The 26,903-nt window shown below is 46.1% G+C and overlaps 1 protein-coding gene across 1 annotated transcript in view; it reads right to left on the bottom strand.

The window, feature by feature from the left end:
- Positions 1–26,903, bottom strand: part of LOC139280538 (sodium/myo-inositol cotransporter 2-like) — a 154,450-nt gene that overhangs the window by 80,444 nt on the left and 47,103 nt on the right. Inside the window, exons 7-11 of the mRNA XM_070900023.1 lie at positions 19,733–19,938; positions 17,509–17,644; positions 16,007–16,114; positions 13,980–14,130; positions 4,930–5,098 (exon numbers count right to left, since the gene is read on the bottom strand). Coding sequence (XP_070756124.1) covers positions 4,930–5,098; positions 13,980–14,130; positions 16,007–16,114; positions 17,509–17,644; positions 19,733–19,938 — 770 coding nt within the window. The remainder of the gene's footprint in view (positions 1–4,929; positions 5,099–13,979; positions 14,131–16,006; positions 16,115–17,508; positions 17,645–19,732; positions 19,939–26,903) is intronic.

The following is a 26,903-nucleotide window of genomic DNA, read 5'->3' as shown; positions in this document are numbered from 1 at the left end:
TCACACTACACATTACCAGTTCATCCACTAGGCTCACAACTGCATACCTCATCGTGGATGACATAAGACTCAACTGACTGGGGTATTATTGTAAATATCATTTGACTGGCTAAGCCACTCACAATGCAACAGCTCTACAACTATTTTGTTGTAAACTAATAATCAAGTGCCCCCTTGTTTTTTTGTTTTTTTGGAGGGCACTAAGAACACAAATTATACAAGTCCCCCCGGCTAAAAGTGGGGGTGGGGGGGCACTAAAACCGACAAACTTAAACAAATTAAACTTTAGACACTAAAGATTCAAATCAAAATTTGGTTGCCAGGGGTGATGATGCACTCCAGTCCCTGCGGCACCCACCTCTCGCAGAAGGCCGTGAGCATACCGTTGGACACCGCATGCTCCATCTCCAGGCAGCGAGGGACCAGGGTGGAGGAGCGGCGAGAGATCGGGTCGGAGGAGCGGCGAGAGATCGTGGCGGAGGAGCGGCGAGTGATCGGGGCGCGGAGGAGCGGCGAGAGATCGGGGCGGAGGAGCAGTGAGTGATCGGGGTGGAGGGGCGGCGAGAGGTCGGGGCGGAGGAGAGCCGAGGGCCCAGGGGCAGCAAAGGCCAGCCCACACTGCGATATGTGTGCGCACTAGGTCTGTGCAGCAGAGCTGGTCTCCAGTCGTCCTGGTTAATCCTTGCCACTGGACCAAGACCTCGCTCTGTCAAGCCCGTGTGGTGGCTGGTGTGCAACGGCCACCACATGTTAAAAAATCCACACACAGGCATCTTCCACCCTTCACTATGCAGTTCGGGATCTGGAATATTAGGTCCTTCATTGAAACATCTGTGAACTCATCCCTTTTTGGTGTGGAAGCAAGTCATCCTCGCTTCGAGGGACTGCCTAATACTACGACCATCTCCAGGGACACCCTGGCTCGGATGTAACCGCGAAAGAGAGGCAGGCAGTCGGGCTGAATAACCCCCTCGACCGCCCGCTGCCTGGACCGGCTGATGGCCCCCTTGACCATTCCCAGGAGCAGTCCTACGAGGAGGCCTTCCGACCTGCCCGCTCCCCTCCGCACAGGGTGCCCAAAGATCAGGAGTGTGGGACTGAAGTGCAGCCAGAATTTGAGGAGCAGCCCCCTTCAAATATTGGAAGAGGAGTTGCAACCGCGCACGTTCAATATATACGTGGAACACGGACTCCTCCAGACCACAAAAAATGCAGGCAGCCAGGGCAACAGCTCTACAACTCTTTTGGGGGGGAACAAAATAAACATTAGATCAAGTGCCCCCCCCCCCCCCCCCCCCGATCTGGGGGACACTCCAGACACTTTTAACTGCCCTCTTTTTTTATATTTTTTGTTTTTTTTGTTTTTTTTTTGTGTTTTGTTGGGGGGCATTAAAATGATATATTTTACAAGTGCCCCCTATAAAAGGGGAGGGGGACACTAAAAACCCGGCAATTAAAACAAATTAAACTTTAAAACATGTAAAATCAAATTAAAATTTGGTTGCCAGGGGTGGTGATACACTCCAGTCCCTCCGGCGCCCACCTCTCGCGGAAGGCCGCGAGCATACCGGTGGACACCGCGTGCTCCATCTCCAGGGACACCTTGACTCGGATGTAACTGTTGGAAGAGAGGCAGGCAGTCAGGCTGAACGACCCCCTCAACCGCCCGCTGCCTGGACCGGCTGATGGCCCCTTTGGCCGTGCCCAGGAGCAGTCCTACGAGGAGGCCCTCGGACCTACCCGCTCCCCTCCGCACAGGGTGCACAAAGATCAGGAGTGTGGGACTGAAGTGCAGCCAGAATTTGAGGAGCAGCCCCCTTAAATATTGGAACAGGGGCTGCAACCTCGCACATTCAATAAAAACATGGAACACGGACTCCTCCAGACCGCAGAAATTGCAGGCGGCCTGGGAGCCCGTGAACCGGCCTAAAAATTTGTTGCACGGGAGTGCTCCCGTACACCACCCTCTAGGCCAAGTCCCCGATAAATAGTGGGAGGACTCCCGCATAGAGTGCACTCCATCGGGGACCCCCGCCTCCTCCGGACGGCAAGATGGTACGCCCATGGCGTGTCCGGACGGCAGACGAGGATGGCAAGGTGGAGAGTGTGCAGGAACAGCCCGTACAGGAAACCCCTCCGCGCAGAACTGAAAGGCATGGAGGGGATTTCCCCGAGGCGGCTCAAGTTGTGAGCAAAAGCTCTACAACTCTTTTTGGGGAACAAAAATAAACGTTAGATCGAGTGCCCCCCAATCTGGGGGACACTCCAGACACTTAACTGCCCCCAACAGCTCTACAACTCTGTGAGCATACTCACAGGTGCATCCATTACAGTGCCTTCAGCTGCCAAGGCCCTAAGGTCTGGAATTCCCTCCCTAAACCTCTCTGCCTCTATACCTCTTCCTCCTCCCTTAATGTGTTCCTTTAAACCTACATTTTTGACCAAGCTTTTGGTCACCTGTCCTAATACCTCCTTATGTAGCTCAGTGTCAGATTTTATTTTATAACGCTCCTGTGAAACACCATCAGAAGTTTTACTACATTAAAGGTGCAAAATAAATGTAAGTTGCTGTTGTTGTAATAATAGTTCTTTAGATACACCAATAAATCCAGCTGCCTTTCCACATTTCAGGGTTTTCATAGCTATTTTTAGCTCCTCAATGTTGAGCTGCTCATTGTGAATTTTGCTGTCTGCTTTGCTGGTTTTGTTTTGCCATTTAGAATGACCTGGTATGTGCCTTGGTTGGGAGAGACCATGGCGATGCACTTTGGTTGTTATCCATCAGGTTTCAGCTTGTGAATTTTTGCTATTGTAGCACAGATGAGAGGAGAGACAATCCAAGCTAAATGGTATAAATTTGAAGGGGTTGCAAGAAGAGAGAGACCTGGGGTGTTTGTACAGGACCGGTTAACAAAGCAGTTAATAAAGCACATGAGATCCTGGGTTTTATAAATAGATGCATAGAGTACAAAAGCCAGGAAATTATGCTGAACCTATATAGTTCAGCCCCAGCCGGAGTGTTGTGTCCAATTCTGGGCATCACACTTTAGGAAAGACGTGAAGGCTTTGGAGAGGGTACAAAGAGATTTAATAGAATGGTTCCAGGGATGAGGGATTACAATTATGTGGATAGACTGGAGAAGCTGGGGTTGTTCTCCTTAGAGCAGAGAAGACCAAGAGGAGATTGGATGAAGGTGTTTAAAATCTTGAAGGGTTTAGCTAGAGTAACTAACTGAAGGGTTGATAACCAGAGGGCACAGATTTAAGGTGATTGGCAGAAGAACCCGAGGTGACATGAGGAAAAACCTTTTAATGCAGCAGTGAAGCTAACCTGTTGCGAATATCCTCCCTCCCCACAATCAGCCAACCGCGGCCCAAAATCTCTAGGCTGACCTCCCCCCCCACCCTCACCCCCACCTCGCACAATATCTTAACCCAGCAATCTCCTTCCCACCCCGCTCCCCCACGTTCCCGCAATCTCGTCTCCATTTCTTCCCCTCGCCTCCATCTTCCCCCCCCTCCATCTTCCCCCACTATCTCTGCTCCTCTCCGTCTCCCCCTCCCCCCACCACCGCAATCACTTTGTCCCTCTCTCCTCTCCAGTCCCTGGCTGAGGCCTTATGCTGAAGTGCTACCTGTCCAACAGCCAGCCAACCTCTCAGTCTAGCCAGCTGCTGGCTGGGAAAAAGAGAAAACATTTAAAATGAGGTTCTGCTGTTAAATTCGGCTGGACATCCGCGTTCCCCGCAATTCCCAGTCGCTACAAGTCCCTAACCCCCACCCTACCTGATCCCTCCCCACCATCTTGTAAATATCAGATAGAATGTTCTCTGCAGAGAATCCCACCATATTGAAGCTGACAATTTTGAATGTCATCTTTGGTTGAGGCTCTGAAGAGTAACGTTACTGCCAACCTCTATGTCTACATAGATTGATACAGCACGGAAGGAGGCCATCGTGCCTGTGCCAAACCTTTGAAAGAACTATCCAATTAGTTCCACTCCCCTGTTCTTTCCCATAGCCCTGCAAATTTTTGTTTTTCAATTATATATCCAATTCCCTTTTACTGCTGAATCTGCTTTCACCACACATTCAACCACTGTATCCCAGATCATAACTACTCACTGCATAAAATACAATTCTCCTCATCTACCCCTGGTTCTTTTGCCAATTATCTTAAAATCTGTGTCCTCTGGTGATCAACCCTCTTGCCACTGGAAACAATTTGTCCCCATCTACTCTATCAAAACACTTCAATATTTTGAACACCTCCATTAAATCTCCCTTTAACCGTCTGTGCTGTAAGGAGAACAATCCCAGGTTCTCTAGTCTCTCCATGTAACTGAAGTTCATCATCCCAGTACCATTCTAGTATATCTCCTCTGCACCCTCTCCAAGGAATAGTCGGAAGGAGAAATACGAGTTCTCTTTTTTTCAGCCACTGAGATCGGTTCTTTCACAGGCTGAAGATTGTACAGGTTCTGAAGCTGCCCACTTGTGGGAATAACCAGAACTCCCTCTTCGATGCTCACTATCACAGCAAAGAGATACAAAGCCATAGTACATGATAATCTAATGTTGTATTAATGTCAATCTGAGCGCAAATTTTAAAAATGTATAAAATAAATCTAACTACAGAACTGGAAATAAAAACTCAGAATATAAAAATGAAATTAAATGTATGAAAAAGAAACAACTTGAGCAGGTCTTGGTACATGTTATCAGATTTGGACTCTCCCATGGTTAGGTACAATGGATAACTAACAGGGGTCACAGGTATTTGAGCTGACCCTACCCCACTGCCCTTGATGAGATCAGCCAACTCACAACAGACCAGAAATCAAACCTGGATGATCCAGTGCCATGCACATTTCACGAATTTAGCCATTGCGGGAAACTGCAAAACAAATTTGAAAAGAAACGACTTACCTTCTCATTAGTTCGTTTCCAAAAGCAGCCGGCCACGAAGACCACTGCAACTGGTGGTGTCAGGTAGGAAGTGATGGACTGGATGTACATGAAGAGCTGGCCACCTTGGCTCATTTGCACCAGAGGAATCCACAGGACAGACACCACCACCAGAACCAGCACAAACACCCTGCAACACAGGGAAAAGCACATTTAGCAACTGTGCCTCACCTCCACTCAATGCTAATTGTGACAGGACACTGGCTGGGGCCTTGCTGCATTCTGTCATTTCCAATCTCACAACAGCACAAACACCCTGCAACAAATGGAAAATCACATCTAGCTACCACACACAAGCCTCACCTCTATTGAATTTATTTTCCATCAGTACGCTGACTCTTTTTGGGTTATAGCTCCTGCAATACCTTACTCAAGTGGTCATTCTTTATGTGTGGGCTAGGTAATGAGCATCAACAGGTTATTCGGTTAACTGTGCTACACTCAAGCCTGATTTTGTCCTCGCTCAACATTCACACGCAGACATTCCACAGGACTCACAGGATGACAACATTGTGTAGGAATCCCCCATCCTTAGACCAAGTCATTTGTAGCATATTGTCTGCCAACCCATGCAGTCTAGGGAGCAAATCTAGGACATTCCAACTCATAAAATCATAGAATAGTACAGCACAGAAGGAGGCCATTTGGCCCATCGAGTCTGCACCGGCCTTTTCAAAGAGCAATCCAGTTAGTCCCATTCCCCAGCTCTTTCCCCATATCACTGCAATTTTATCTCCAAGTATTTATCCAATTCCCTTTTGAATGCTACTATTGAATCTATATCCACCGCCCTATCAGGCCGTGCAATCCAAGTCCTAACCACTCGCTGCATAAAAAAGTTTCCCTCATGTCGCCTCTGGTTCTTTTGCCAATCACCTTAAATCTGTGTCCTCTGGTTATCTACCCTTCAGCCATCAGAAACAGTTTCTCTTTATTTATTTAAACACCTCCATCAAATCTCTCTTAGCCTTCTGTGCTCTCAGGAGAACAACCCAGCTTCTCCAGTCTATCCATGTAAATCTAATCCCTCATCCCTGGAGCCATTTTAGTAAATCTCTTCTCTACCCTCTCCAAAACCTTCATATCCTTCCTAAAGTGTGGTATCTAGAATTGGACATAAACTCCAGCTGGGACTGAACTAGTTCTTTATATAACCTCCTGGCTTTTGTACTCTATGCCTCTATTTATAAAGCCCATGGGCTAGATTTTCCATTATTTTTGCATGCATAACACCCACTTAACGTCCATTTTAATGCTGAAATGAGGTGTAACGCCCAGATATCACCCATTTAGCCACAAATGGAAACTGGCGCCCATTTTTCGGACACTTATCGGTGAGCGTTACTTTCACCATGTATGGAACGCTGGGAAAAAATAATACCCACCCGCCCACTTTTTTTAGACGGAATCATCAGAATGGGTGAAACCAACGCCCATAATATCGTCCAGCGTTACTTTCTGCACGTAAATAACGCCGAGATTCAATAATACTGACCGCCCACTTTTTTTATCATAAAGATCACATTTGCCGAAACTAACGCCCAGTATATCGCCCAACATCACTTTCAGCATCTCGCACACATCTCGCCCACAATATCGTTCACCCAAAACACCGCTCTGAAACAGTTGAACTGTTCTGAGCTAATCACAGCGGTGTGGACGCCATTTTGCAAATCGCAGGTCGCTTCATTGAAAAGGCTGCTTCAACTTCGGGGGAGTTTGGATTGACTCTGGAGTTCTCAGGTGAAGTGACCATCTCAACAGACATCTTCTGTAGGTGTCTTTTAGTGTGGAAATTTATTGCTTGTGAACAATCGGCATTATATTTTTATTGGAATGGGGCCAGTCATTTCTCAGCCTGCATCGATTAATACGCAGATGCTGCAAAGTGAAAATGGCACAACGTCTAATCCACAACATTATGTGCCCAATCTAAGACGTACCAGACTGAGGAGGAGGTCCAGACCATACACACCCCGCACTTACAAGGACAGGCGGTCTTACCTAGACTTATCCGAGAACACCTGCCTTCGGAGACTGCGCTTCCACAAAGTGGTGATCAGTGAAATATGCCAGCTCATCAGGGCAGATCTGCAGCCTGCCAGCACCTTCAGGACATCACTGTCCATCGAGATCAAGGTCACCGCAACACTGTCGTTCTATGCGTCAGGTTCCTTTCAGGCCTCCGCGGTCGACATTTCGCCTCTGTCTCAGCATGCCACATATCGCTGCATTAGACAGGTCACGGAGACCCTGTACGTGCGTAGGATGGATTTTATCAGCTTCCCTATGACCACGGAGGCTCAGATTGACAGGGCTGGAGCATTCTACCGCATTGCTAAGTTCCCCAAGATGCAGGGAGCAATACAGTGTCCCACATCGCCATGTGAGCACCTTCTCAGGACCCAGAGGTTTTTTGCAACAGAAATGGATTTCACTCCCTGAAGGTCCAACTAGTTGTCGACCACAATCAGTTAATTATGGCAGTGAATGCCAAATGTCCGGGCAGCATCGATGAGGCTCACATCCTGTGTGAGAGCGCTGTCTTTGACATGTTTACCAGTCAGCCACAAGGACAATGTTGGATGCTTGGTGACAAACGATATGGCCTAGCCACCTGGCTGATGACACCCCCTGCATGACACCCACACCGAGGCCGAGAAGCGATACAATGAGAGCCACAAAGCCACACGCAGTGTGGTCCAGAAAACAATTAGTGTGCGTAAGCAGCGATTTAGCTGCCTGGAGCACTCAGGAGGGGAGCTACAATACAACGCTGATCAGGTAGCTCAATTAGTGGTGCACAACCTGGCTATCAGGAGGGGACAAGAATTGCCAGAAGGGACTGATGGTTCACCTCAGGAGAGAGAGGAAGAGGAGGACACTGACCTCAGGCCAGACAATCAGGCTGACTATGCAACTATGCCCACACCCCCCTCCAGACCACAGGAAAGGGCCTGTGGTGGCTACATAGCTGCAAGACTCTTATGTCAGGAGCTCATAAATGAGCGATTTGTCTGAAAGAACGTTGCTGTTATTGACAAAGCTGACACACTGCTGTGTGTGTGCGGCTCAGACATCAATGGTGGGCATCACCTTGGTGCCAGTTAAAGTCTAAGTTGATTCAAGTTAAGTTTAATTATACTCTTTCATGTTAGGGAATCACCAGTGTATAACGGTCCAGCTGTTTGAGACAATGCGCAACAAGGTTATGTTGAATAAAAAATATTTAATATGACTATTGGTTTGAAATCATAAGTATCACGGGCAAAAACACCCCACCCCCACCTCACCTTTTGGAACATTGACATCAATCAAATGGTCAACATGTCCAGCAACACAGAATACAAAGGCAAACCAAAGGGTATCCCCCTCCCCCCATACATTACAACAAATTGCATACACTGAGATGGAGATATAACACAGCCATCACCTGCGGACATGCATCTCGCTTTCCTTCCCCCCACCTCTACCTCTTCCCCTCCTCGCTCCACGCTGCCTGGCCGAGGAACTCCCCAGGTGGTGCCTCATTGGGGGGATGAAGATATCTCCATCTCAGTGCATGCAATTTGTTGTAATGTATGGGGGGAAGGGGCCACCCTTTGGTTTGCATTTGTATTCTGTGTTGCAGGACATGTTGACCATTTGTATTCTGTGTTGCAGGACATGTTGACCATTTGTATTCTGTGTTGCTGGACATGTTGACCATTTGTATTCTGTGTTGCAGGACATGTTGGCCATTTGTATTCTGTGTTGCAGGACATGTTGACCATTTGTATTCTGTGTTGCAGGACATGTTGACCATTTGTATTCTGTGTTGCAGGACATGTTGGCCATTTGTATTCTGTGTTGCTGGACATGTTGACCATTTGTATTCTGTGTTGCAGGACATGTTGACCATTTGTATTCTGTGTTGCAGGACATGTTGACCATTTGTATTCTGTGTTGCAAGACATGTTGGCCATTTGTATTCTGTGTTGCAGGACATGTTGACCATTTGTATTCTGTGTTGCTGGACATGTTGACCATTTGTATTCTGTGTTGCAGGACATGTTGACCATTTGTATTCTGTGTTGCAGGACATGTTGGCCATTTGTATTCTGTGTTGCAGGACATGTTGACCATTTGTATTCTGTGTTGCTGGACATGTTGACCATTTGTATTCTGTGTTGCAGGACATGTTGACCATTTGTATTCTGTGTTGCTGGACATGTTGACCATTTGATTGATGTCAATGTTCTAAAAGGTGGGGTGGGGGTGGAGTGTTTTTGCCCGTGATACTTATGATTTCAAACCAATAGTCGTATAAAATATTTTTTATTCAACATTACCTTGGGGGGGGGGGGGGGATGAAGGCCGGTGGTTGCACGGATACAGGAGCGGGGGGTTCCGAGGTGAGAACATTCTCGGATCCAGAAGCAGGATCTTGCTCCTGCCTCTCATCTGTCATTGACACTGGGTGTGCGGAACCTAGGGGTGGAGTGCCATGCTCCGGGACCACTGGGAGGCCTGTGCCACGAGCGTTCCTGGCTTTCGCCTCCAGGGCCTTCGCCTTCCGCGGAACGTACTCCGTCATGGTGCCGGAGATGCTGGCTAGCTGTCGGGATATGCTCCCCGATGCATGTAGGATCTGGTCACCTATGTCTACAGTCCTCTTGGACAACTGTACCATCTCTCCGCTCTCATCTGGCGCTCGTGGACCAGACCTGCTGCGTCCACGAAACCTCCGCGGGGTTGGCGCGTCCTGGGGACAACTGGGGTGCCCTGTGGTGAGCTGCTTGGGCCTGGTACCTCCCGAGTGGAGGTGGGAATGGCTGATGGAGCACTAGATGGCCTTGGGGTGGAATGCCTTCTGGAGCGTGGCGATGCAGACTCCTCAAAGTCCGCGCTCTCATCCGTGGAGAACAGACCCAGGTTGATTGACGGGTGAGTGGAGCTCCTCAGCACCAGATGTAGGATCGTCCGGAGAGTCGGGCCCCACGCCCCCCACCTTCTGGCCTCTGTGGTCCTGCCTTGGGACGCGCTGCTGGCTGAGCTGCAAAACACAAATGAGGTTATTAGAGAAGGAGGTGCACCACCGCTATCAAAATCATCACAGACATCACATTTCATGACCATCAACACATTTGCATTGCAATGATTCTCATGAGGCCCGCATTATTTATAGGACAATTTTATCAATCATCTATCATATATTATTGTTCGGACGTGAGTCTATTGACTTTACACCACGCAATGCTGTATACTTTACTCACGTGGCATCACCTCAGGGTCTGCAGATGCATCTGTGGCCACCCGGGGGTTGCTCCCCACGAGTGTGAGCACCCGCTCCTCAATGTCAGTGAGATCGCTGGTAACTGATGGCCCCCCCCCCACTCCTTCGCCTCTGCACGGACCTATTCGTCACGAGCTTCTTCTGTAAAAGGTAACAGGACGACATGGCATGAGATCATTGCGTGATATCATTGCTAGGTACTGTCACAGAGACTGATACGACACATGACCGACAGATGTAATTATGATTATTATGATAATTATCATTCTTTACCTAAAGACGTACACCGTGACCGCAGGCTTTGAGTACAACATTCCCGGTAAAAGTGAAAGACCTCACATCTGATGATAGTCACTCATGACTCTTACAAATCAAATTATATAAATACATAAGTACATGTAAATAAATGTAATACTTACTCTTGTGGATCCGACAAGGTTGTTCCATCGCTTGCGACATTGGTTGCTCTCTCGCACCTCGTTGGTTGCCGACGAGACCACCTCTGCTATCTCGGCCCATAATCCTCTGGTAGGCCTTTGGGATGGGCTTACCACGCCCTCCCTGTGTCAAATCACCCCAGCGTGACTGGACCTCCTGCATGAGGGAGGCATTAGCCTCTTCCGAGAACCTCCTCGCTCTTGTGCGTCCTCCAATGTGTTCCTCTCCCAGCTCACTGCTCTCGCCAGTGTCAGTCTCCACTGCATGTTGTGTCACTTCCTCCTCTCCCTCCATTATAGGCGCCAAATTCGGGAAAATATCTGGCTGGTTATTAGCTAATTTTTTTGCACAATTTTCTATAAAGCTCAAAACTCTCCCTCCTTCCTCCCAAAGCACCCACACACGCCTTCACTCCCTTTCAATTCCCTCTCTCTATTTCTTATGTGCATGTAATGATGACCCTTGACCTCCTGAATCGCGGGAATCGAGTGTTGCGATGCCGTTGCTAAGGACGGCGACACTTTACAGCAGAAGGTCAGAGAGATTTAACGCTATCGCCCATTTCAGATTGCTCGCGGTAACGCCAGATTTTTTAAATGGAGACTATGGGCTTTGAAACAAGCCGGCGATCTGAAAACCCATTTTTACCACCCAAGCCGGAAATAACGCCCATTTTTGGGCGATCTGCACAAAAGTGTAAAATCTAGCCCCATATGTTTTATTAACTGCTTTGTTAACCTGTCCTGCCACCTTCAACGATTTGTGCATAAACACCCAAGGTGCACCTCTCTTATTGCCCCCTTTTTAAATTGTACTGTTTAGCATGTTTTGTCTCTCCTCATTTTCCTACCAAAATATCGCCTCACACTTTTCTGCATTGAATTTCATCTGCTATGTTGTCCGTTCATTCCACCAGCCTGTCTATGTCCTCTTGAAGTCTGTTACTATCTTCCTCACTGTTTACTACACTTCCAAGTTTCGTGTCATCTACAAGTTTTGAAATTGTACCCTGTACTCCCTAGTCCAAGTCATTAATGTACATCAAAAACAGCAGATCCTACTACTGAATCTTGGGGAACTTCACTCTATACTTCCCTCCAGTCTGGCTAAGGACTCATTTTAAGAGTGGAAGCAAGTCTTCCTCCATTCCGAGGGACTGCCTATGATGATGATAATGTTTTCTGTCCCTTAGCCAATGTTGTATCCATGCGTCTACTGTCCCTTTTATCCCATGGGCTTCAATTTTGCTAACAAGCCCAATGTGATACTTTATCAATCGTCTTTTGAAAGTTCATATACACAATATCAACTGCACTGCCCTCATCCATTCCCTCTGTAACCTCATCAAAAAACTCAATCAAATTAGTCAAACACGATTTGCCCTTAACAAATCCATACTGGGTATCCTTTACTAGTCCATGATTGTCCAAGTCACTGTTAATTTTCTCCTTGATTTTTGTTTCTAAATGTTTCTCCACCAGCAATGTTAAACTGACTGGTCTGTAATTGTCAGGTTTATCCTTCTCCCCTTTTTTGAACAAGACTCTGTAGGGCTGAGTACCATATCATCCATTATTTCTTATCTGACATTTTCTTTTCGAAGACAAAAGGATTGCAAAATATGTGAAGACGAAGAAGGCCTTTCAGTCCATTCACTGATGTCCTTCCAGAATGCCGTCCTCCTGTATTTCCAGTACAGCATCTAAGCTAAATGTTTCTTGTCAACTCACTGCAGGTTTTAATCATGCTCTGTGTAAAATATTTGTCAACATCTATCCTACACAATCCTGAACATATACCCCTTTGTCCTGCTGCCAAAGCACTGATTCAGATTTACTTTCTCTATCCTCTTACTTTATATACCTGTACACATCCCCTGAGGGGTCTCTTTTTGAGACTGAAAAGCGCTAGCTTAACAAGTAATTCCAAATAGTTCTTCTCTCAGCCTCATTGCTCTCCTCTGCCTCTAGATGTGTTGTTATGTTGGGATGATTAAAACTGTATACAGTATTCCAGATCCAGCCAGACAAGGGGACTATAAAGCTTCAGCGTGATCTCTAGAAATTTGAACTCATCTGATTTGATGATTTAACTCCGTTTAATTTAATTTATTGTGATTTCACACTGCTTGGACATGGTGAACAACATATTGAACTTTAAGGGACAGCTTTCTGTAAAAGATAATGTGATTGTGAACTAAGAGGGGCTCATTTTGAACATACACAGGCAACAGCAGATTGAGTATTATTCAAATAGAGGCCAAAATGGATTGTATTGCTGCACAGCTTTGATGCAGGAGCATTGCATAGACCTGTTCTTGTTTGTGGGAGATGGAAGGTTTCTGTCTGCTGCACCCACCTCCGCTCTCCCTGCATTATAAGGCTGGTTCTATATATGAGTGAACTTACCTGGATGTTTTTGACTTATTTGACTCTGGGTTGTGCTGACCTGTGCTAGTGAATGGCTATTGTAACTGTTCCTTATTGTGGTGCCAGCTTGCGATCAAAGTTGACATCCAATGCAGGGATCCAGTACCCATAATTCTTCCAATGCCATTCTGATCAGCCACACAGTCATTCCCAGAAGTAGGGTGGTGAAAACCTGGCTTTGTCTTCCTCACTGCTGGCAGTGCCTGATATCGACCTAACATCTTCCTACAGTGATGTAGCTGAACATTGCACCTGTGGATATTACATCTGGCTGATCTGTGCTGGGGGCACACTTGAGCTTCCCTCCTCCTTATCCTAGGTACTACATTTTCTAGAGGTCTGTGGAAGATGCTTAATGAAGAAGAAATGTGTTTTTTGATTCTTCAAAAGAGAACTTTATCCATGCATCATAACCCAACCCAACCATCCCCTTGCAGGGAGTGCTTATAGTAGAATTTTACTTGTCATATATTTCACACTGATGTAAAACAAGCTGATGCTGCAAATTACAGCATTATTATACCATGCAACAGCAGAAAACCATGTGGATCGCCGCCACCCAATACAAGTGTTTTACAGTTAAGTGATCTCTTCATTTGGGCCCCCCAGAGCATAATCCAGCCTTAGCTCAACTCCAGTGATGTATAAATTATGTCCTTTTGCAAACAGAAAAGAACCTGCAAAGATAATCTTTATATCTTTGTATGCACTGACATCTTAATGGGTTGGAATCTCATCTTAACTTCAGGCCAGAGACACAATACAACAAATGTACCTTTCCCATAGTAACACTTTTCGACAGAAAGACAGTAGTTGTATTTCCCCTTATTTTGAACTGACCCAAAATAGCCAGCTCAGTATTTTCCTACCTGCCGACAATCATGAGCTCCCACTCAGAGCAGTGAGGTCGGACATGGTGCCAGACGTCCATTGTAAATAATGTACTCGCACTGTTGAAAATTGAAGTGAGGGAGGACATGAGGGCAGCGATCATTACTGACATCATCAGGCCTCGCAGTCCTGCAGTGGAACAGAGAAAACAAGAATGTGGTCAAACTGAGCTTTGTACTAAAAACTGCATCATAGCAGTGACTGAGTTTCAGGGGATGGTGTATTGGATAGTTATAAAGCCTGTAAAGTGAGTGATCAAGGAACAAAGGCGTGCTGTCCTCTCTCCGTATCAATACTAGCCTCCCATACCAAAGGTTTGTTGCTGTTAGATGAATAAAAACAAAAAGCCTCCCCCAATTGCCTGATGATTCCTGTAAATGAGATAATCAGATATCACCAAGTCTGAAGCTAAACTGGAAGATACAGTGGGTTAAGCACAGTGCTCTGGCCCAGACTGATGGGGCTAAAATCATCTCTCCCTGCTAGCTGTAAACATCTTATAGCTATGATGGAACATTTCGAGGGACTGCCTATGATGATGATGATGATGATAGCTATGATGAAGGAAACATACTCAAAACTGGTCTTTTCTGTTTATTGATAGTGACTGAATATTTCTAGAGTTTTCTATTTCTATACAAAATTAATTTGGGCAGTCACAATCTAGTTCTAGTAGACACCAGCGCACAGCATAAAACTCCCATAATTAACATTAATTGGCAGATATAATCAGAAAGGCCATGAGGATGGATACTAGATAATGTGACGGTCTGGTATTGATCAATAGGACATGAATTGATGAAAGGTGTCATTCAAAAACGCAAGAAATTCACGAAACGAACAAATAATGAAGCTCAAAACAGAAGAAAATTTGTTAGAATGGTGGAAGTGTCCGAATAGTATCGCAGAATGAAGCTCCTATTCACCTACTATGCATGTGATTGAGCATCTGAGCTTTGTTTTAGGTTGGGGAAGAAACAAACGTGCAGGGCTTGTCTATAATGCAGGGGTGGGCAACCAAAACAAAAAACTCTAAAAAGTATCACCCAACATCTTAAACGGTGGTTGTCCCTTTATGTGGTGACCCAGAATGTGATGCACTGCAGGTGTGTGGAGGATGCTGAAGAAATAATATTGAATTTTTCCATTGTAATATTTCAGCATCCATTTAACTTGTGAGTTTTACTGGTACTGTTTATTCTGATTCTGATTTTAACTGAAGGACTTGTTGGGAGTCAGCAGGTTTAATACATTTCAGATACACTTGCATGGTCCATGGGAAAAACTCCAAACAAGGGGATCCCTGGATCAACATAAACAGTCTTATTGACATTAAATCATTTGTGGAGCTAACATCTGTGCTTTTCCTCAAGTTTTCCACCTATGTTTTAGTGGGCAAGACACGAAGATGGATGGTGAGGTCTCTTGCTAAATTCCCGAACCAAAAAATGGTTACATTGATTTTTCTCTACTCCTCCCAAGTAGGGTGCTTAGATCTGTGAGTTTTCCTTTAATTTCTGCCTCTAATTTGCCATTCAGAAAGAAACTCCGGATGGAAGAGGTGTTGAATGTCTGTTACATTGGGAGGAAAGCAGAGGTTGGTCAAAGGAAAGCCATAAGGAGTGCTTACATCATCCTTCGCATTCCTGCTTCTTCCCACCTCTCTACTGATTGATGTTGAGCTCGGCTCACTCAGAGATATTTATAATCTTTTCCTTTGTCAAAATAAGAAAGCAACTGCAACCTTTAAATTTTGCCTTGTCCATTTAAGCTGCTGCAGCAGGTAACGGCTGCATTATCATCCAACCCCTTCCCCTAAAGAGGAATTGTTGCAGCACTGGGAACCTGCCCTGGATAATTGAGCCAGAATGTTAGAACAGGGCAATGATAAGGTTGAAGCAGCACATGGAGTCCCAGCTCAACCCACTTTCAGCATCAATCTGGCATTGTTAGAAATTTTACCCAACTACTTTTATTATTTTCCTTCTTTAATTTGACAATATACCTCCAGGCAGCAATTCCAGTACCAGCAATGGGTACGCAATATCTGTGCAACCACGCGGATTGCCACAAACTCTACGGCAGCTATCAGCATCTGTACAAGCCACGAGATCTAAAACAAGAATAATAAGTTTTGTGAGTTTCAGAAGATTGAATTCCTGGCTTGGACACCACCCCATACAACATTACTCCAAGATATTTGCAACATCCCATACGATTACTGCACTTCTACACAGTAAGGGCTATGCAAGGATATCAGCTATTTTCTACAGATGCTACCTCTAAAACAGAATTAAAAATGTAATACCATGTACACTAGCTGAGGCCTGAAGGAATCGCTGGGTAGGAGCATGGTTTGTAGAAAAATTAAGTAAACCCTACAAGATAGGAAATCCTCCTTTGACATGTGGCATCCCTCACACTTCACTGGATACTGTTCAAGTTGGATGAGGCCAAGTAAAGCCATTTCAGAGGCAGAGCCCCAAGTTGCTACAATGGACCTGCCAAATTAGGAATAATCAAAGCTGGTAAGTCCAAACATAGGAACAGGAGGAGGCCATTCAGCCCCTCAAGCCTGTTCCGCCATTCAAAGAGATCATGGCTCATCTCTGTCTTAACTCTATCCATTTGTCTTACCACCATATCCTTTTATACTCTTGTCTAACAAAAATCTATACATATCAGATTTAAAATGATTAATTGAGCTAGTATCTACTGCTTTTTGTGCGAGAGCTTAACACTTCTACCACTCAACCAAGGAATGGATGGAATGACTTTCCACAAAGCTAGAGTAGTGTGAAGAAGTGTTTCCTAACTTCTCTCCTGAATGACCTGGCTCTGATTTTAAGGTTATGTCTCCCCCTCTATCTACCCTATCAATTCCTTTCAAAATCCAAAAATCCTCAATCGAATCACCCCTTAACCTTCTGTATTCCAGGGAATACAAGCCGAGTTTATGTAATCTCCCCTCATAATCTAACCCTTGGAGGCCTGGTAACATTCTGCTGAATCTGCGCTGCGCTCCTTCCAAGGTCAATGTATCCCTTCTAAGATGTGGTGCCCAGAACTGTACACAGTACTCCAGATATAGTCTAACTAGGGCTTTGTATAGCACTAATGTTTGGTGAAGGAGGATTGCTCTAAGTTTCAGCTTTGCAGATATTTTCAGTGGACACCTACAGAGATGCCCATGACTCAACCAAGGAATGGATGGAATGACTTTCCACAAAGCTAGAGTAGTTCCTGCCAAAGAACTGCTATCAATGAAATATACACTCCATTAGCCACTGAGTAAACTGCTGTTTATATCATTTCTAGGATTAACAAAGGGATTTGGTAAGATCTGTGCAGAAAGCTCAAACTGATGCAAAGATCAAAATGAAGCTGACTTTCCAACCCTGATTTACGAAGGGGCAGATAAAAGAAAGTGCTTTTTATTACTTGCCCTCGCTGATATTAGGACCTAACCTTCATAGACAACTTAATTGTTACATAAAGGCTACTTACTGGGATAAAGCACTCGGCTGATCATGCCTGGAAACACCATTATGAAAATAGGCAAGATTTTTAAGTAGGCTGCAAATAAGGTTCCACCTTTGGCGTGAAGCACTGATTTGGAAGAAAGTGCCCTCTGCACAATGACCTGTAATCAATACAAGGCAGTAGATAATTCCTTTAGACTCCAATAAATTGCCAAATTCAAGATCATTTTCATAGAATTGCATAGGATTTACATAAGAATATAAGAAATAGGAGCAGGAGTAGGCCATACAGCCCCTCGAGCCTGCTCTGCCATTCAATACGATCATGGCTGATCTGATCATGGACTCAGCTCCACTTCCCTGCCCGCTCCCCAAAACCCCTTATCCCCTTATCATTTAAGAAACTGTCTATTTCTGTCTTAAATTTATTCAATGTCCCAGCTTCCACAGCTCTCTCAGGCAGCGAATTCCACAGATTTACAAATCTCTGAGAGAAGAAATTTCTCCTCATCTCTGTTTTAAATGGGCGGCCCCTTATTCTAAGATCCTGCCCTCTAATTCTAGTCTCCCCCATCAGTGGAAACATCCTCTCTGCATCCACCTTGTCAACTCGCCTCATAATTTTATACATTTCGATAAGATCACCTCTCATTCTTCTGAATTCCAATTAGTAGTGGCCCAACCTACTCAACCTTTCCTCATAAGTCAAACCCCTCATCCCCGGAATCAACCTAGTGAACCTTCTCTGAACTGCCTCCAAAGCAAGTATATCCTTTCGTAAATATGGAAACCAAAACTGCACGCAGTATTCCAGGTGTGGTCTCACCAATACCTTATATAGCTGTAGCAAGACTTCCTGCTTTTATACTCCATCCCCTTTGCAATAAAGGCCAAGATACCATAGGCCTTCCTGATCACTTGCTGTACCTGCATGCTATCCTTTTGTGTTTCATGCACAAGTACCCCCAGGTCCCGCTGTACTGTGGCACTTTGCAATCTTTCTCCATTTAAATAATAACTTGCTCTTTGATTTTTTTTCTGCCAAAGTGCATGACCTCACACTTTGCAATATTATACTCCATCTGCCAAATTTTTGCCCACTCACTTAGCCTGTCTATGTCCTTTTGCAGATTTTTTGTGTCCTCACACATTGATTTTCCTCCCATCTTTGTATCATCAGCAAACTTGGCTACATTACACTCAGTCCCTTCTTCCAAGTCGTTAACATAGATTGTAAATAGTTGGTGTCCCAGCACTGATCCCTGCGGCACCCCACTAGTTACTGGTTGCCAACCAGAGAATGAACCATTTATCCTGACTCTCTGTTCTGTGTTAGTTAGCCAATTCTCTATCTATGTGAATATATTACCCCCACTTGCAGCAAAGAAACAGGCTATTCGGCCCAACAGGTCTATGCTGATGTTTATGCTTCACACGAGCCTCCTCTCACCTTACTTCATCTCACCCTGTTAACATATCCTTCTATTCCTTTCTCTCTCATTGCTTATCTAGCTTCCCCTTAAATGTATCTATGCTATTGGCTACTCCTCCATGTGGTAGCAAGTTCCACATTCTTACCACTCTCTGAGTAGAGAAGATTCTCCTGAATTGATTATTGGATTGATTAGTGGCTATTTTATATTTATGACCCCTCATTTTGGACTCCCCCACAAGTAATGTTTTACTTTTCAGATACTTCACATTGATGAAAAACAAGCTGATGCTGTTATCTTATACCATACAACAGCAGAGCACCATGTGGATCAGTATCACCCAATGCAAGTGTCTGATTTCCCCCAGAACATTATCCAGCCCTATCTCAATCTTACTGATGTACGAAGGATGTCTCTTTGCACAGAGCAAAGATCCTGCAACGTAGATAATCTTTATATGCACTGGCATCCTAATGGGTCAGAATCTCATTTAAACTCATGAGCAAGGTGGAAAACCTCCCAATGCTCTGTGCTGGTAAGCTGTATGGTTTTAGCTCGTTAAACTCCAGTACTATGCCTGTGCATAATTGGGGCCTCAGTTGAATTTATGTAAGTAAGGTGTGTCCCTAAAAGAAGAGACTATGCACCATATCGGACAAGGAGAATCGCTATCTGTGTAAAATTTTTAGTAGCTTGGTTTAGAGTCTTTTAACAATGGTGATAGGTTTCTGTGTGTGTCAGCCACCCAGCTGATCAAAAATCAATAATACTGCCACTATTTGAACTTTGTTTACTGTGTATATATAAATGTGTTACCTGGTCTGTGCACCAATACCAAGTACCAAGTACAGTTGTTCCGAATATTATACCTGGCCAAGGAAATTCAGAAGTATCAGCAGCATGAAAAACGTGAAAAGCATTAGGATTTGGTAGGCCACATGTTGAGTTAGGATTATGAAGGGTGGGGATCGCCTGAAAATATTTCTTCTTGAGGCCCGCGTAGCCATCAACCTTTATAAAAGCTATAAAACAAAGATTTAATTTACTGAGCAATGTATTTTTTATACTTTCATACCGTTAAATGGACACTTAATTTGTGGCACACTAACCATATAATATTGTGCACAATTAACAGTCAGTTATTGGGTATCCAACAGAGTTTTAAAAATTAATATTCCTTTAAAATGATTTCCAAAACACAATTTTCATACAAAAGCTTTCGAATGAAAATTGTGCTTTTGTACTATCTTTCTTTTCTACCCCTATTTTAAACCCTTTCTTTCCTCCCTGCCCCCCCTTTTATGTTCTTCCTGATCCATTCCTCAAGCCAACAAGGTGGTTGGGAAAATGTTGGAGTCCATTATTAAAGAAGCAGTAGCAGGACATTTGGAAAAGCAAAATTCGGTCAGGCAGAGTCAGCATGGATTTACGAAAGGGAAATTATTTTTGACAAATTTGTTGGAGTCCTTCGAGGATGTAATGAACAGGGTGGATAAGGGGGAACCAGTGGATGCGGTGTATTTGGACTTCCAGAAGGCATTTGACAAGGTGCCACATAAAAGGTTACTGCACAAGATAAAAGTTGGGGTTGGGGGTAATATATTAGTATGGATAGAAGATTGGCTAACGAACAGAAAACAGAGAGTCGGGATAAATGGTTCATTCACTGGTTGGCAACCAGTAACTAGTGGGGTGCCGCAGGGATCAGTGCTGGGTCCCCAACTATTTACAATCTATATTAACGACTTGGAAGAAGGGACCGAGTGCAATGTAGCCAAGTTTGCTTATGATACAAAGATGGGAGGAAAAGCAATGTGTGAGGGGGACACACACAATCTGCAAAAGGCTAAGTGAGTGGGCAAAAATTTGGCAGATGGAGTATAATGTTGAAAAGTGTGAGGTCATGCACTTTGGCAGAAAAAAATCAAAGAGCAAGTTATTATTTAAATGGAGAAAGATTGCAAAGTGCTGCAGTACAGCGGGACCTGGGGGTACTTGTGCATAAAACTCAAAAGGATAGTATTGTATATCTGTAAAATATGCACTCCCATGTTCCGCCACCAGGGAGCGCATTCACTGAAGTCCCCAGGGATCCCAGCATCCTTTGAGAGCACTGTATATAAGCCAACCCCTAAGGCCTGTTCCTCACTCTAGAGTGTCTTAATAAAGACTGAGGTCACTGTTACTTTAACCTCCCTGTGTGCAGCCTCATCTGTGTTAGGAACACAATAACTGGCGACGAGAATACGAATCCAACACAAAGATGCAGCAAACTGTGGGCATCCTGGAGAAGTTCTCGGAGGGTGAGGACTGGGAAGCCTATGTCGAACAGCTAGACCAGTACTTTGTAGCCAACGAGCTGGGCGGAGAAGGAAGCGCTGCAAAAAGGAGAGCGGTCCTCCTCACAGTCTGCGGGGCACCGACCTACAGCCTCATGAAGAATCTTCTGGCTCCGGTGAAACCCACAGATAAGTCGTATGAGGAGCTGTGTACACTGGTTCGGGAGTATCTTAACCCGAGGGAGAGCGTGCTGATGGTGAGGTATCGGTTCTACACGTGCCAGCGATCTGAAGGTCAGGAAGTGGCGAGCTACGTCGCCGAGCTAAGGAGACTTGCAGGACAATGTGAGTTTGATGGCTACCTGGAGCAAATGCTCAGAGACTTTTTTGTACTGGGCATTGACCACGAGACCGCCTTACGAAAACTTTTGACTGTAGAGACACCGACTCTCAGTAAGGCCATTGCGATAGCACAGGCGTTTATGTCCACCAGTGATAACACCAAACAAATCTCTCAGCACACAATTGCTAGCAATGTTCATAAATTAACTGGAACTGTGTTTGCGAGCAGAAATGTACAGGGCAGAAACCACGAGTCTGCAACTGCCAGCAGGCCTCAGATGACCCAGATGACTCAGAGTCCGCACAAAGGATGAATGCAAGGCAATTCACACCTTGTTGGTGTTGTGGAGGCTTCCATTCAGCCTATTCATGCCGCTTCAAAGGGTATGTTTGCAAGAGCTGTGGAACAATGGGGCACCTCCAACAAGCTTGCAAACGAGCTGCAATCTCTGCAAAACCTGCTAACCACCACGTGGCAGAGGAAGACTGGTCCATGCAATTTTGAGTCTCAGAGAGAGGAGGCATATGCTGAAGTACACAGGGTGCACACATTTTCGACGAAATGTCCACCTATAAAGCTAAATGTAAAATTGAATGCCTTACCCGTAGCCATGGAATTGGACACTGGCGCTAGCCAATCCATCATGAGTAAAAAGATATTTGAGAGAGTGTGGTGCAACAAGGCACTCAGACCAGCCCGGAGCCCCATCCACACAAAACTGAGAACGTACACCAAAGAGCTTATCACTGTCCTGGGCAGAGCCATGGTCAAGGTCACCTACGAGGGCACGGTGCATGAACTGCCACTCTGGATTGTCCCGGGCAATTACCCCACACTGCTTGGAAGGAGCTGGCTGGGCAAAATCCGCTGGAACTGGGATGACATCCGAGCGCTATCACATGTCGATGAGGTCTCATGTACCCAGGTTCTTAACAAATTTCCTTTCCTTTTTGAGCCAGGCATTGGAAACTTTTCCAGGGCGAAGGTACGGATCCACTTGGTCCCAGAGGCCGACCCATTCACCACAAGGCGCGAGCGGTACCTCACATGATGAGAGAGAGAGTGGAAATCGAGCTGGACAGGCTGCAACGCGAGGCCATCATCTCCCCAGTGGAATTCAGCGAGTGGGCCAGCCCGATTGTTCCAGTACACAAAAGTAATGGCACGGTCAGGATTTGCGGCGATTATAAAGTAACTATCAATTGTTTCTCGCTACAGGACCAATACCCGCTACCTAAGGCAGACGACCTATTTGCGACGCTGGCAGGAGGCAAGACGTTCACCAAGCTCGACCTGACTTCGGCCTACATGACGTAGGAGCTGGAGGAGTCTTCGAAGGGCCTCACCTGCATCAACACGCACAAGGGACTGTTCATCTACAACAGATACCCATTTGGAATTCGGTCGGCTGCAGTGATCTTCCAGAGAAACATGGAGAGCCTACTCAAGTCGGTACCACGCACGGTGGTTTTTCAGGACGACCTTTTGGTTACGGGTCGGGACACCGCCGAGCACCTACAAAACCTGGAGGAGGTCCTCCAGCGACTGGATCGCGTAGGGCTGCAGCTGAAGAGGTTGAAATGCGTCTTCATGGCAACAGAAGTGGAGTTTTTGGGGAGAAAGATCGCGGCGGACGACATTCGGCCCACAGACACCAAGACAGAGGCTATCAGGAACACACCCAGGCGACAGAACGTCACGGAGCTGTGGTCGTTCCTGGGACTCCTCAACTATTTTGGTAACTTCCTACCGGGGTTAAGCACCCTCTTAGAGCCCCTACATGTGTTATTGCGTAAAGGTGAGAACTGGGTATGGGGAAAAAACCAAGTAATTGCTTTTGAGAAAGACAGAAACATTTTATGCTCCAACAAGCTGTTTGTATTGTATAACCCATGTAAAAGACTTGTGCTAGCATGTGACGCGTTATCATACGGAGTTGGGTGTGGTTGGTTGGGAGTTACAACAAGCTAACGTTGCGGGGAAGTTGCAACCTGTCGCCTATGCTTCCAGGAGCTTGTCTAAGGCTGAGAGGGCCTTCAGCATGATTGAGAAAGAGGCATTAGCGTGTGTGTTCGGGGTAAAGAAAATGCATCAGGACCTGTTTGGCCTCAAATTTGAGCTGGAAATCGATCACAAGCCCCTCACATCCCTGTTCGCTGAAAACACGGGGATAAATACTAATGCCTCAACCCACTCAAAGGTGGGCACTCGCGCTATCAGCATATAACTATACTATCCGCCACAGGCCAGGCACCGAGAACTGTGCGGATGCTCTCAGTCGGCTACCATTGCCCACCACGGGGGTGGAAATGGCGCAGTCTGCAAACTTGTTGATGGTGGCGCAGCCCGCAAACTTGTTGATGGTCATGGAAGTGTTTGAAAATGATAAATCACCTGTCACGGCCCGCCAGATTAGGACTTGGACCAGCCAAGATCCTCTGCTGTCCCTAGTAAAAAACTGTGTATTACATGGGAGCTGGGCCAGCATCCCCGTTGAAATGCAAGAGTCTATCAAGCCATTCCAGCAGCGAAAGGACGAGCTGTCCATTCAGGCAGACTGCCTGTTGTGGGGTAACCGCGTAGTGCTACCCAAAAAGGGCAGGGAGACGTTCATCTCGGATCTCCACAGCACACACCCGGGTATAGTAATGATGAAAGCGATAGCCAGATCCCACGTGTGGTGGCCCGGTATCGACTCTGACTTAGAGTCCTGTGTACGGCAATGCAGCATATGTGCTCAGTTGAGCAACACGCCCAGAGAGGCACCACTAAGTTTGTGGTCCTGGCCCTCCAGATCATGGTCGAGGATCCATGTCGACTATGTGGGCCCGTTACTCGGTAAAATGTTCCTGGTGGTGGTGGATGCTTTTTCAAAATGGATTGAATGTGAAATAATGTCGGGAAGCACCGCCACCGCCACCATTGAAAGTCTGAGGGCCATGTTTGCCACCCACGGCCTGCCTGACATACTGGTCAGTGACAACGGGCCATGTTTCACCAGTGCCGAATTTAAAGAATTCATGACCCGCAATGGGATCAAACATGTCACCTCGGCCCCGTTTAAACCAGCCTCCAATAGGCAGGCAGAGCGGGCAGTACAAACCATCAAACAGAGCCTTAAACTAGTCACAGAAGGCTCACTCCAAACCCGCCTGTCCCGAGTACTGCTCAGCTACCGCACGAGACCCCACTCGCTCACAGGGGTGCCCCCGGCTGAGCTACTCATGAAAAGGACACTTAAAACCAGACTCTCGCTGGTTCACCCCAACCTGCATGATCAGGTAGAGAGCAGGCGGCAGCAACAAAATGTAAACGATGGTCGCGCCACTGTGTCACGGGAAATTGATCTGAATGACCCTGTGAATGTGCTAAACTATGGACATGGTCCTAAGTGGATCGCAGGCATGGTGATAGCTAAAGAAGGGAGTAGGGTGTTTGTAGTCAAACTAGACAATGGACAAATTTGCAGAAAGCACCTGGACCAAACGAGGCTGCGGTTCACAGACTGCCCTGAACAACCCACAGCAGACACCACCTTTTTCGAGCCCACAACACACACCCAAAGGATCCCTGCAATGCTCAAGCCATTCCTTTCTCACTCATCACCATTGTGCAGGGTAACCTTATGTCTGACCACTCACTACAACTCAATAAGCTACTTCCAAAGTGGACACAAATCTGTCCAAGAACACAAAGGGGCTGAAATTGCCCAGCAGCCTGCCTCGCCCCGGGCATTGAATTGCCCTTTTGCGACCCGGAAACGAGCAGGGCACTGTCTTGGGTCGTTTTGGGGCGCAGATGGGGTGGCAGGGTGCCACTGAGGTCAGTGCCACGCTGAAGAGATCAGCACGGTGCTGATGAGGTGTAGAGCTGACATGCCACAATATCCTTCCCCTTCATTGAAAGGGCTGGGCCGCTGCAATCTCTGCATCCCTTTTAGTGGGCACCACTGGGCCACCAGTGGCATTTTACACCGGGCCAGCAGCGCGGCACACAAAAGGCAGTGCCGGGCTTCATGATCGCGGCCCGGTCAAAACGAGGGCCGTCATTGTTGGCTGACAGTAAAGCAAGGCGGTCCGGGGCGCACGCACCTTCCTCTTTAAGCGGCGCCCCATTCGGATGTCACTCTCCCACAAAGCGGGCATGGACATTGCTCCGTGCCAGTCTCGCAGCCCGCAGGGCAATTTCCCCCACAGGGTGAAGATAAGAACATGAGAAATAGGAACAGGAGTAGGCCCCTCCAGCCTGCTCCGCCATTTAATACGATCATGGCTGATCTGATCATGGACTCAGTTCCACTTCCCTGCCCGCTCACCATAACCCTTTATTTCCTTATCGCTCAAAAATCTGTCAATCTCCACCTTAAATATATTCAATGTCCCAGCCTCCACAGCTCTCTGGGGCAGAGAATTCCACAGATCCACAATTCCTCCTCATCTCAGTTTTAAATGGGTGGCCCCTTATTCTGAGTCTATGCCCCCTACTTTTAGTTGCCCCTGTGAGTGGAAATATCCTCTCTACATCCACCTTGTCGAGCCCCCTCATTATCTTATATGTTTCAATAAGATCACCTCTCATTCTTCTGAACTCCAATGAGTATAGGCCCAACCTACTCAACCTATCTTCATAAGTCAACCCCCTCATCTCCGGAATCAACCTAGTGAACCTTCTCTGAACAGCCTCCAATGCAAGTATATCCTTCCTTAAATACAGAGACCAAAACTGTACACAGTACTCCAGGTGTGGCCTCATCAATATCCTGTACAGTTGTAGCAGGACCTCTCTGCTTTTATACTCTATCCCCCTTGCAATAAAGGCCAACATTCCATTTGCCTTCCTGATTACTTGCTGTACCTGCATACTAACTTTTTGTGTTTCATGCACAAGGACCCCCAGAGGTCTCTCTGTACTGCAACACTTTTTCTCTATTTAATTTGCTTCCCTTTTTCTGCCAAAGTGGATAACTTCATATTTTCCCACATTATACTCCATCTGCCAAATTTTTGCCCACTCACTTAGCCTGTCTATATCCCTTTGCAGATTTTTTGTGTCCTCCTCACAATTTGCTTTCCCACCCATCTTTGTATCATCAGCAAACTTGGCTACATTACACTCGGTCCCTTCATCGAAGTCATTAATATAGATTGTAAATAGTTGAGGACCCAGCACCGATCCCTGCGGCACCCCACTAGTTACTGTTTGCCAACTAGAAAATGATCGATTTATCCTGACTCTCTGTTTTCTGGTAGATAGCCAAACCTCTACCCATGATAATATATTACCCCCAAACCTGAGGTTGGGGTGGAGTGTTGAATGTTTCAGTATAAGGGGTGTCGCAGTTGTGTGAAGTGGACTGGTTGGGCTG

Source organism: Pristiophorus japonicus, chromosome 15, assembly GCF_044704955.1.
Source record: "Pristiophorus japonicus isolate sPriJap1 chromosome 15, sPriJap1.hap1, whole genome shotgun sequence".
NCBI classification, from domain to species: domain Eukaryota; kingdom Metazoa; phylum Chordata; class Chondrichthyes; family Pristiophoridae; genus Pristiophorus; species Pristiophorus japonicus.
The sequence above is the reverse complement of the archived record's forward strand: the minus strand, read 5'-3'. Positions and strand labels throughout refer to the sequence as shown.